Genomic DNA, 13,115 nt, shown 5'->3' on the forward strand with positions numbered 1-13,115 from the left:
ATATTTAGACCAGTACTATTTAGTCAACTCTTTTAATTTATTTTTAAATTGTAATTGCCTTCATATCTCAGCTATTACTTGATATGGGTATCCATGTATTAGGTATCACTTTTGAAATTGTGATTGTAAAGTAAACATTTTATTTTTCAGGTTCAACATAAATTGTAAGGGTAAGTGAAAAGTTACTGTTGATGGATAAGTATTTTGCTAGGTTAAAGGACCAAGGTTTTCAGAAGATTGCGCCCTTTCCCCCTGGTGGTGTTTGGGATATAAAGTCCCTGGGCCCTGCTGGTGGGTATGGCTGGGCGATCTGTTAGATCAATATGAGTGCTGCAAACTGCTAATCTTCTTCATTACTCACTGATTTCAAGGGCAAATTTTGATAAAAATGATTGTGGTTAAGAAAAGTAAACTTGACTGTCTTTTCAGATTTTAAAATGTCACCTAAAAGTGTTCAGTGTATTAGGGGAAAGTTTAGACTGGAAGGCCTGCTGCTTTCTGTGAGCTGAACACCTCTGTTATCAAGTTGTCTACGCTGAGGCAGTCTCCCTGAGATGAAGCTTTGTAGGAGTGTAGAGTTATGAAAAAACCTCATCGTACTGAGGGAGTTAATACTCCCAAGTGAGAGGGTTCGCCATGCTAGAACATGAAGGCACTGAGGGTCAGGAGAAAGACCAATTCTGAAGTTAAATTTATGTGAAAGAAACAACAACTGTTATGAAAGTATTATTAAAAGGGTATATGTGAACAAATTTAGTAGACATTGAAGGTCATAAATACATTTTTATGTTATAAATATATGTAAGTAAAATTTCTTGCAAAATCTCTTGATGTACCTCAATGCTATAAAATATCCAGGGCTGGACCACAGAATTTTTGCAGATGATCTCAGTAGTCATTTGTCTCCTGGAGGCATGGTCCTGCACCATGTGAAGGCCCTGCCGTGCTGTCCTGGGACCGTGAACAGAACGGGCGCCCCTCATGTGCTGTCCCTAGCAGCTGTTATGGCCCCTCACCCAGGGCGATAGGTCTTTCAAGTACCGGCTGCACCAGGGTGGAGGCCTGCTATGCCGAAAACTTTACAAATAAACAGCACTACAGAGAGTTCTCTGTGGCAATTTTTTGTGGAAGAAATTGGTGAAGAAAAATTGACCATTTTATATTCAGGATCCTAGTTTCTTGGGTTTCATGTAGGTCATTAAAAATTACTAATTTCATTACATATGGCCATCCTTACTCAAATAAAATTTGCAAGTTTTCAGCATTTTCTATCCTATTTGCCATCTGATGTTTTCTGTCTAGATTGTTTCAAAGACTTTGGGATCATTCATGCGGTTTTCTTTTGTTGTTGGTTCCAGATTGAAAATAAAACCATGTAGATTTTATTTTGACTCTTTGAGCATATGTTTTGGCTACAACCTACTAAATGAACTCTCCCTAAAAATCTTGATGTAGACAAGTTGTGAAGTAACTGATTTGGAATAGAATTGCAATGTCATTAACTGGAGATAATACAGTATATTTCTTTGAGTTTATTGTAAATTCAACATGAAAAATGTGCAATATTATTCTGCTTTCTTCCATGCAAAGGGTGAAATCAAAATTGCTGTTTCTATTGAAGATGAAGCCAGCAAAGACCTGCCTCCCGCCGCCCTGCTCTATAGGCCAGTTCGTCAGTATGTTTACGGAGTCCTGTTTAGCTTGGCAGAAAGCAGAAAGAAAACTGAGAGACTTGCTTTTAGAAAGAACAGACTTCCACCAGAATGTATGTACTGTAAAATCCATTGTTTGTTTTCCTCGGTTCCTCATAATCTCATGTGCATTTTCTAAAGCCTTAGAAGGATCCTGACTGAGATCACCCCGAGTGCCCCACGCAGCGAAGGTGGGCGTCATTTGGGCTCTTAGGGAAGGAGGACAACCACGAGCTTCTTCTCTCAGTAGCATCCCAGTAATGGTGGTTATTTGGTAAAATGTTAAAACCAGGTTTATGCCTTAAACTGACCTGCAAATGGCCCTGACCGTCACTGTCCTGCTGTGGTTAGCATGTCTCAAGCAGGGTGACGGCAGTGTCTGCTCTCCAGAGGTCATTGTTCCTGGGAGGTCCCACCAGCTGTCCGCTCACCACTTTGTGTGGTTGGTGTGTTGCTGCACGTAGCCCTGATGCCAAAGGGCACATGTGTGTGATGGTTTCCCTCAGATCCCAGCTGACCCACTCTGGGGTGGAGGGAGAATTACAAAGACAAAAAGTATTATTTCAAACTTTGGCAAACACTGAGGTCAAAGCAGTTTCCATCTTCTAGTAAAAGTGCCTTTTTGTTCTAGGTAATATTACCTACTAATAGGAAATATAAAAGTCATTGTATATTTAGTAGGCAATATAGAAAAGTTTTCCAAAACTTATAGTCTGAAATAAGAATGTTATGAACCGTGGAAGTTGTCGACTACAGTCTTGTCCGCCTACTAAGGAGAAGCAGTGACAGATCACCTGCATGGGGCCAGGTCAGTGCAGGCCTGGGGGATGGGTGCAGCTGACCCTCTCCGGGACGTGTACGAGTGGGGCTTATCTTTGGAATTAAACCACAGAGATCCTAGCGATGCTGAAAACTCAGGTCCATAGATTCTTAAGTTGTCCTTTCTTTTTACTATGACAAAATTATGATTTTTGTAAGCCTTCAAAATGAAGCATCTGCCTGTCACTACCCCTGCTTGAGGACAGCTGTGCTGAGAGTGGTGCTGGGCTGTTTGTGCGACTGTAGCTGGAAAAGGTGGTGCAGACTCCAAAGGGCCGCCTCTAGCTGCCTCGGTCAGGGCCAGCGGCGCCACCTGAACACTGAGTTTATCAGCGGCACTCTTTTTAGAGGCCCAGTCTGCTCCCGATGTACATTTTCTCACACCTTGTACATATTCTCACTTTTTCCTTGCACCATGATTCACATGCTCAGAAGAGAAGGACCTTTCTTACTTTGCACAGGGTTGGTCAGTTTTCCGTGCTGGCCCACCCAGGCCACCTGGCTCTGCAGCTGTGACCGTCCCCCCCCCCCCCGCCCCGCCCCTTTGATTCTCTGCTGGGCCTAGAATGCATGTGCTACACGGAACCGTACAGGACTTTCTGCCATGTCCTCAGCACTGGATCACCATTTTGGTTTCATGGTGAAAGGCTATTCTTATTTTTATTTGTATGTCCCAGGAACATAGTTCTTTACACAACAGAATCCTCCGCAGTTTTCAGTGTTCACAGCAGCCTGAATGTGGGTGATGTGCTCCGTTCACACCCTCAGCAGTGGGCAGTGTGAGTCCTTCCCATCTGCTTTGTCCTTGCCCTCCAGGTCAGGAAGTTCTGCGTCGCAGCGAGCTGCAGGCATTCTCAGGAAACGAGTCTTAGTCTCTTCTGCCCTGCTGCACGTCTGCAGTTTTAAAATGCGCAGCTAGTGACATGCAGCATGCTCCCTCCCTCCTCGTCAGTTCTTTTGTACCTGATGTTGCTGGTGTCCTGTGGGCCTGGGAGAGGCTGTCCTGTTAGCAGACAGGAGGGGAAGCAGAGGGCAGGGGTAGGTATTCACTAATGGACTGGCATCCTCTGAGCATAAGCAAGAGAGAGGCAGTTTGTAGTGAAGGGCTGAGTGTGTAGAACACACCGCAAGGCCCAGCACTATCTCACAGAGAAATGCCAGGGTCAGCTTGCCGGCAGCAGGCCAGCTCTAGCTGGGGCAGGAGGGCCTTGGAATGGAGTGATCGGGGAAGAAGGGAGATGGGTGATACTCTTGGGAAGACTCAGATGGGCTCTGTGACACTCCGGACCGGGTGGGAGAGGCACCGGGGGATGCAAAGGAAAGGAAGAGGAGGGCATGCCAGCATTCCTCTTCAGACGTGAAAGGAGTGGAAGCGGCCTTAGCTTCAGAGCAACTCAGCGGGCATCTCTCTTTCCTTCCCTTCTCGGTACCACTCCCCACCCACTCCTCTGATTTGTTTTTAAGTGCAGGATATAGAGTCATTTGTTATTGTTGTGTTACTTTTGGCCAATGGGAAGTATTGAGTGGGGAAAGAAGGTGAATTTAGCAGAGAGAATAGGAGGAGTGATGTTAGGGTTCGTTGGGAGGGGGGAGGGGGGTCTGTACTCGGGTTACCTTTCTTGGTGAAGGCAAGAACTAGAGTGAAGATACGTCTGGTTTGGTTTGGGAAAGGGAGCCAGCTGTTACAAGGAAAAGGGCCTGGAATGGGGTGTTCCTCCATCATAGAGAAGGGCCAAGGCACTGAATGGCCAAGTGTAGTTGAACATTTAATACTTCTTAATGGCACGTCGGATATATGTCTGTTAATGCTGTGTATCCCTCTCCTTGGGGAGTCCTAGCAGCAGTAAAAAAGTGAATGAGTAACTGATGCAAATACAGGGCTTGTTGGAATGGAGACCCCAAGTGTAGGGTATTGACAACGACGCTCGTGTGTGACAGTGCAGAGTCACTAAGTGTCTGGCAAAGGTCAGCTAAACACAGTGCAGTTTTTTCTGTTCAGGTGACTTAGGAACGTGGGTTTTGACTTTTCTGTAGGCAAGGAGGAGCCATTGAAGTTTGGAAGAGTGATACTTCTTTTTAGAAAGATGGGTTGGGTAGGGATTGTGGCAGAGAGAAAACCTTGAAATGGGAAAGAAAGGCTGGTTTCAATGCCCCCTCTCTAGACAAAGCTGAATTAGCCTCTGGAACTTAAATGTTATCTGGAGAAATGTATTATTAAAGTGCTGTTACAAATAAAAATTTACCTCTGGGAAGATGTGTAAATTTGACCTCTGAATTTGCAAGTTGAGAGACCTTTTTAGCTTGTAAGTTTGGTGAGTGAGACATTCCTAAGTGGCTTTAGAATCTTGGTCTTTTGGTGGAGCTGATAAAGTTGAACTTCTTTCATGCATTCGTTAATAAGGGGAAATCAGCCTGCGGAAAAGGCTCATATATAGTAATACACATCCCCCAGTCTCATACCCAGAACGCCACGTCTCCACATGGTTGAACTTTGTCCTTGGAATCTTCTGTGAGTCTTGAGCCTGTGCGCTCTGCCACCCTCTGTCCTCGTTAGCAGTATGGTACGATTGCTTCCTGGGACTCTTCATTAGATTTCCAGCTGGCTCTAAACACTGATGCTGATGATGCCACGGCTTTAGGTGTCCATGCCTGGGACAGCTAAGTGACGACGCATTTTATGTTCTTAAGGAGAAAATGCTGTAAGCTTCTGGGTGCTCTGGATGAGATGGGAAAATGACAGTGTCTGGTCGTGCTGAAAGGGTGACCTTGAACGGTTTCTGGGGAGGTCTTGGTTGACAAGATTTCCAAGATGAGTCTGTTAAAATCTTGTTTTACCTGCGATCATTCTTAGGTGAAATGAAGTCAGTGGGACTTTGCAGAAGATTCATAAACCATGTGAAAGTGCACCATGGGGTCTTGGGACAGATTTGCTCCTCAAATACCTGCTGGCTTTGCCGTCCGCTTTGGTGGTATGATAGCCAAAACCACGCTACGTGGGTTCCAGAGACTCTGCCTACTCACGTGGGGGATGCAGCCACTGTTGATGTGAAGGCTTTGATCTAATACAGCTCAGAACGCTGTTCATGCAGGTGCATGTTGCTGTGTGGCCACTGTGATAGGTGTTTCCATGGAGGGTTGTCATCAGAAAGAATTCGTTAAAGGGCATATTGAGTCTGAAGGGTTGTTTAAAAATATTTAACTTTCACTAAATTTAAGACATATATCCGTTATGATTAATTGATCATAATCTATAATAAATTTTTGTGTTATTTATCAATGTTTCACTTTAAAATCATTATATGGTTAAAGTAGTATATGTACAATCAGATCCTAAAAAAATTATAGCCTTTGGAAATCATATTGTATTACATGCTGGAGGATTATTTTCTATTGCTCTCTGTCCTTCCCTAGGTTCTGTAATACTGCTTTCAAGGAATACTTCAGAATACGTGTTTGTAATGGCAGTATGCTACCGAAGTCACTGTTGTGGAATTCCATGTCCCACTAGTGGGGCCAGGAGTCACACCCACACGAGCAGATTTGCCCAGATGTGCTGGGTGGTGGCAGTGGCAGCTGGAGGTGGCAGCTGGGTGGTGGCAGTGGAGGATTTGGGACCAGGAAGCTGCTTCTATAGCTGCTAGAATAAACGCTGTCTGGAGACAGGTATGGTCTCAGCCAGCCCGGGCCTACAGGCCTTTTGGATGTGAAATCAGATGAGGGAGCTGCTTCTAAGACATGCTCCTGCCCTGGAGGCAGCTCTGGCCTTTGCTGCCCTGTGGCTCTTTTTCCTAGGGGCACTACTCAGCCTCTGGGCAAGGTTCCCAGCTGCTCCTCAAGAGTGAATGGAAGGGACCAGAAGAAAGGGCTCATGTTCTAAAAAGATAGTAGGACAGCCCAGCAGGTGTTGCTCAGTGGTTGAGCATCCACTCATGAAACAAGAGGTCACTGGTTCGATTCCCATCAGGGCACATGCCGGGGTTGCTGGCTTGATCCCCAGTAGGGGGTGTGCAGGAAGCAGCCGATGGATGATTCTCTCTCATCACTGATGTTTCTATTTTTCCCTCTCTCTTCCTCTCTAAAAAATCAATTAAAACATTAAATAAATAAATAAAAAGGCAGTGGGACAATGAGTTGCCTCAGCTATAGTAGAAGAATTAAAAATCAGGGAATAAAGCTCAGGGAGTTGCACATTTTAAAATTATTGTCCTCTTTATAAAACTGGCCTTTTTGTTTGCAATAAGTCTCTCCAGTACCTCAAAATTAAGTAAAAGAAACAGACTTGTAGACAGTAGGTGGACATAAATTATAAACAGGAGGTGAATTTATATTAATAAGAAGTAAGTTCATATACGAGTACTATTCTTATAAAGGACTTCTCCATATTTATTCTTTACTTTTTAAACTATCAAGAAAAGCCAAAGAGAACATTGGTTTTTCCTGGTCTAATTTGCTTTAAAAATTTCGTGTCAAATAATTGGGGGACTGTTGTTAAAAATAAGTAAATTTGTTCACTGTGGATTGTATTACAAACAATACTTCAATATGACCAATATTAGTGTACTTTTTAAATATATGAAGATTGCTTATATCCGTTCATCTGAATTTCTTTATTCCACAAAGCTTTCTAGAATTAGCATTAGTGAACTGCCTCTTCCTCTCAGAACTTTGAACAGCCAAGCTCCAGAGACATAGGAAGGCGGCCTGGCTCAGAGGACACTCTTGGATTAATGTTTACGTCAGAGGTCCTTGAACTTGAGTTTATAATATACTGGGAATGATATTAATAGGGAAGGGAAAGACTAGAATAGCATTTACTATGTGTAGCAAACACCATGTTCGTCCCTGTACCCTGTGGTCTACTGCACATGGATATTTTTATGGACAGAGGGCAGCCCTTAGCTTCAGACATAGAACATTTGAAGGGAAAAATTCAGTCTTTTACCCCTGAGAGTCATGGAGCGGGTGTGCACAGAGGTGTTGTCAGCATAAGGAGATGTAGAGCCAGCTGGACCTCCACCTGTGTACAGACCGTGTGTAAGTTAACCAGCATTTTTCCCATTAGGAGGAAAGAGGAGCTGAGCTATGATTGCACCGACGTTTTTGTTTCTGCCCTGATATGAGGGAACTGGAGGTGTTTTTTTTTATTTCTGTGTGTGGTGTGGTATCATAACCCCAGGAAAGCTCAGCAAGTAAAAGTCTCCACCCCAAATACACAAAGCATGCACAGACACACCATGTGTGCACACACGCACACCAGACACAGACCAAAGATCCAGGTGGTTGCAGTCTTGGAAGTCCTCTGTCCCCTCTTTTCTTCTCACCTGTAAGCACTTTGTGTACAGGCCAAACTGTCACCCCTCAGCCCCCGGCCGGCCCTGGTATTGGTCACAGTGTCCTGGCACTGAGTTTGGAGACGTACTTCGTCATGTGGCACTATAGGCAGCTCCTACAAGGCAGCTGGAATTGGCTTACAAAATGGAACATGTTCATTATTTCTGGTCTGGAATGGATCTCAAAATCAGCATCATAACAGATTTTCCAAGGTAGAAGATGACTAATGTCTGGAGGTAAACATTTGCCAAGAGGTTAAGTATAATAGTGTGTACCTACTGAAATTGTCTTTGGAAGAGGTACTTTCCATAACGAAAGTACGTTATAAATTTAGCTTCTGGTAGCAAGAAGACTGGAGTTGTTTTGAACGTAAAAATTCGATTTAGTGTAAGGTAAGGAAGATGATCTAACATTGTTTTTTACACAGCCTACTTGCAATTGTCAGTTTTCCTGTCAGCAGTAAAGACAAGATGAAGTTTTGTTTATGAGGACATGTAAGATTTTTCATGGCCGGCAGCTGGATCAGCCAACTGTTCTGCTTTAACAAGGCAGCATGAACCTGTCCTTCTAAAGTGGTGCCTCACCCCTCAGTGCTCCTGGCTAAGGCCCACAATGTGCTCAGGGTGTTCTTGAAACCCATTGCCCAGTTCCATCCAGAGAATCCCTGCATACCCAGGGGTTTTGTAGAAATGATAAGAGCCCAGGTGACTTGTTAGCTGGCCCCTTTGCATCTGCTTGTTTCTGTGAGCTGCCCTCCCTCCTGAACAGCAGGGCTTTAGGAGGAGGCCAGGAGCCGGAGGGGAGGAGATGCTGTGTGTGCCAGCCACCCCGTGTTGGCAGCTTGGAAAGCAGAGGCCACCAATTAATTCATTAATCTATAAAACACCAATCTTCAGTTAGTTAATCTAGAGCCAGTTATTACCACACAACAAGGGTGTAAGGTGCCCTTGTGTTTCTTCTTTGGGGCCTTGCAGAGTGAGTCATTGGCCCTTTTGTCATTTCTGGTTCCAGGATTGAGGGTGGGGTGACAGGGAAGTTGGTGAGAGGCCCAGCTCAGAATTTACGGAAACCCGAATTCTCACATGGGCATATGGGAGTTGGTGCCCCAACCCTGGGAACCTCACCTGCCTCACCCACGTTTTGGCCCTGTCCGGTAACTGGCCAAAGGTTCCACAGCTATGAAGTGGTGGTATACACAAAAGATCTCTAAATGTTGAGTTGTTTAAAAATAGATACACATGTGTTAAAAATAAAGCAAGCCAGGAACAGCTTTGCTTTGGAACAAAGCTTTGTGTTACTGCGCATTTATTTTGTCTGATAGAGACATGTTTTTCTGAAATTAGATTTGAGCCATTCTTATCATGAATAGTGCAGCTAGGCAACAAAAATGCTTAGAAGGATGGGAGAACATTAATACATCTGATACCTTCTTCACAGCTGCAGTCTCCCCCGCCCCATCCTGTGCTCCTGGCAGGCACTGACTGCAGGTCCCCGCGAGGATCGGTCAGTCCTTTGACCAGCATCAGCCGAGGTCCTGGGCGCTAGTGTGTAGAGAGGCTCACCTTTAGCCACTGCGGGGGGTTTGGGGGTGGGGTGGGATCTGAGCACACAGCTTCATGCCAGGTAAATGCAGGCAAACTGGGCCCCTCAGAGCTAGTGTGGACAGCTGTCCAGGGCAACTTCAGGGAAGCCTCAAGTGGAACAGCCACTTGCAAGAGGCATCTCCATCCTCCACTTACCTTTGATGTAGGACCTTGGAACATAAAGTAGGTAGAGGTGTAAGCATTCTGAATGTAAGAAGGAAAGTCCTCCACCAAAAATTCACTTCTAGAATGAAAACAAGACATAAAATAAGAAAATGATGCTAAAAAATTAATAAAGAGAGACAATAAAGCTGACGAAAGGGAAAGAAGTGAATGAATGAAGATAGGTTTAATATGGATGCCTCTTGAGAAAACTCAAAGGAGACTTCTGGCACTATATTCTGAGGTTTTTAAGATTTAGGAAATTCATGCTTTGCATGCGTGTGTTTTGGGGGAGGAGTGAGAGAGCCAAATTAATTAGTTCTACAACCATAGATAAGATCTAATTCAATTCCTTTAAATAAATTTTTGCCACCAAAATGAAGGTATTACTTAGAAAAAAAATAGATTTATGCATTTTATTCTTTTTTTGGCATGAAAATGAATTTTGTGGTGTAACCTAATGGAAACTGGTTAATGGCTTATTTTGAAGGGCCACACACTGCTTGTGGGATATTGGCAGGACTGGGGGGAGGGGTGGCTAGATTGTGAGTCCGAGGACAGGGTCTGTTGGATGATGGGAGCTTACTGGGTTTGTGTCTGGCACCTAAAAATATTGATGAACACAAAAATGCATATACCTTAATATACATGTGTATCCCTGTTTTGACTTGATGGACTTTAAAATAAGCATTTTAAGTGTTTTAAGTTTTCTTTTAATTTAAACATGAAGATATTAAAATGTAAATGAATGGAACAAAACAGTAACTCTTTGGTAAGAGGAAAATTTTCTGGAACTACCTTGACTTGCACCCTTGTTCAGGGTGTGGCCCAGCACTTCTCTGCAGCACGGCCTCCACGTGGCTGCCTGGGCGAAGGTGCTCAGCTGGCTTTCCCGGTGCTCACTCAATGCGTGTGTCCAGGTACCAGACTCCTGGTGCTCCTCCTGGCCTCTGACAAGATTGCCTCTCGCCTTACTCAGTTTAGACTTGGGATGGAGCTGGAGATGACCCGTTAATTATTTAACTTTATCAGGATCTGGGTTTCTTGGTCTCTGAGCTGCTACAAGCATTACTTTAGGGAAAACGAGCCACGGTGGGGTACTGCTACTTGGAAAGGACTGAGGTGTGAAAGAGCTCATTAGATAGAATCACAGTGCTGTCCTGGCTTCCATGTTGGCCGCTGGCAGCTCCCTGGGCTCTGCTTGAGTTCTGATACTTAATGTTCCTTACAAAGTGCACATCCAAACTTTACCATTGATTGTCATAACCCTCTGCTCTGCAGTAGGCCTTGTCTTCATTGTATTCCCAGCATAGTTTTCCTTTCCTTTACTTGGAAATCATGTAGAAGAATGTACATATTTGTGTGCGGTAAGAATTAACGACACTAATAGTGGTAAAACAACTGCGGAGAAAAGTCATTGTTTTGTGTTATATCAACTTAGAACTTCTTGCTTTTTTTGAAGTGACAATGGAGCGTTTTACACTTGGTCTTCAGTCTTGCTGCATAGAATTGCTGCACACTGGTGTCACCTTGGATTTCTTAACGTGGACTGTTGCTTCTGCTTGCAGCCTTGCTGGGCTTTCAGGGTCTCGCTGCATGGTAGTTTGCTTTTGCTAATCCTTTAACATTTTGTTATCTTTGTTAAGGTAAGAGGTCCTTAAGTAAAGTGGCCACCAAATGTAAATTTTTTCTCAAATCTAATTAGAAGTATTTATCTATGTAGGAAAAGATTAGCTATCTAAATTGGATTTTCCGTGGACTTCCATGATAATTACATACTTCTGTGAATTATGCCATTTGTTATTAATAAAACTACTAATGCGTTTTTATATTAAGACAAATTTTGGCTAACATTTTAAATTTATATATATTATTGTTATATGGGGAAATCAGGTCATGATTTGATTGAGAAGAAATTTATTGGTGGCTTCACTGAAAATGTAAATGAAGGATTAAAGTACATAGAGGAACAACAAATGTCTTAGACTGGGAGAACTGATGACTAATGGCTTGCTAACTAGAGGATGTATTGTTACATGAGAGGTAACATCTTCAGGCTGTAATTACTAGAGCAGTTTACTTTTGTTAGGCTTAAAGGAGCTGAGATGGGGCATAAATGCTTCTCCTCTGATTTCCTTCTAGCGGTTTCACCAGTGATCATTAAGGAGTGGGCAGCTTACAAAGGGAAATCTCCGCAAACTCCAGAACTGGTGGAAGCTCTTGCCTTCAGGGAGTGGACCTGCCCCAACCTGAAAAGGCTCTGGCTGGGGAAGGCAGTGGAGGACAAGAACCGCAGGATGAGGGCCTTCCTGGCCTGCATGAGGTCAGACACTCCAGCCATGCTCAACCCAGCCAGCGTGCCCACTCATCTCACGGTGCTGTGCTGTGTCCTACGGTAGGTGTGGCACGGCTGCTCTGGCAGCTGCATGTCCTCCAGCAGGTGATTGTACAATGCCTCTCAGAGACCTTTGTATGAAGTACGGGGAGGGGGGTGGGAGAAGCGTGGGGGTTATTCTAGGTGAACTGGGTTATCTGTTGAAATTCATCCACATCTCATATTTACATATAACTACAGAAATATAGGCCATGTAAATGCAATGTGGATTTGCATTGATGCTGTATAATATGTTTACAGAATAGGTATATTTGGTGAACATGTACTTTATCTATATATGTAAAAGCCTAAGTGACCGGCCAACTGGCTGATGGCCGGTAGCTATGATGCGCACTGACCACCAGGGGGAAGATGCTCAACGCAGGAGCTGCCAAGCAACAGCAACTTTGCAGAGTGCCCTCTCGCACACTGGGACAGAGGGACCCCACCTGCCGGAGGGACCCCGCTCACTCCACAGACGCCTTTCAAGCCCCAGCGCTGTCCTGGGTGCTGCTGGCCAGGGAGGAACAGTGGGAAGTTGGCTCCAGGGTGTGTCCAGCCCATCTCACCCAGTCCCGCCCCACTGGCCACCTTCTAATTAATTTCCTTTCAATGTGCATGAATCCATGTACCGGGCCTCTAGTGTAAATATAATGATTTTAAACAATTTTGTCTTTAAATATTAAAGATTTTGAAGGCAATTAGGGAAGATTATATTATACTAGAGGCCCGGTGCACGAAATTAGTGTACAGGTAGGGTCCCTAGGCCTGGCCGGTGATCAGGGCCAATCTGTGGGGCTACTGGCGGGGAGATCAGGGGGCACCCGCCTTGGCCGACTGGCACCGCCTACTCACTGGCCTTGCCCCCCACTACTGCCGCTGGTAGCCTCCCTCTGCGGGGCGACTGCCGGGGCAATTGGGGCCCCCACTGGCACCCACCTTGGCTGGCCTGGGGCCTGCAATCTGGGAACAGCTCCTGAGTTGAACGTCTGCCGCCTGGTGGTCAGTGCGCATCATAGCGACCAGTCGATCCACCATTTGGTTGATTTGCATATTAGGCTTTTATTACATAGGACTAGTAGCCCGTTTGCACGAAGATTCGTGCAATAGACCTTCATACACCTGGCTGCCTGCACCAGTTTTCTGCTGGCACCG

The 13,115-nt window shown here is 44.7% G+C and overlaps 1 protein-coding gene across 3 annotated transcripts in view; it reads left to right on the forward strand.

Annotated features, from left to right (window-relative positions):
- Positions 1-13,115, forward strand: part of FAM120A (family with sequence similarity 120A) — a 110,082-nt gene that overhangs the window by 69,964 nt on the left and 27,003 nt on the right. For all 3 annotated transcript variants that reach the window (XM_054727058.1, XM_054727056.1, XM_054727057.1), the window contains exons 10-11: positions 1,591-1,765; positions 11,729-11,981. In XM_054727058.1, the coding sequence (XP_054583033.1) occupies positions 1,591-1,765; positions 11,729-11,981 (428 nt within the window). The remainder of the gene's footprint in view (positions 1-1,590; positions 1,766-11,728; positions 11,982-13,115) is intronic.

This window comes from Eptesicus fuscus, chromosome 15 (assembly GCF_027574615.1).
Source record: "Eptesicus fuscus isolate TK198812 chromosome 15, DD_ASM_mEF_20220401, whole genome shotgun sequence".
Lineage (NCBI taxonomy): Eukaryota > Metazoa > Chordata > Mammalia > Chiroptera > Vespertilionidae > Eptesicus > Eptesicus fuscus.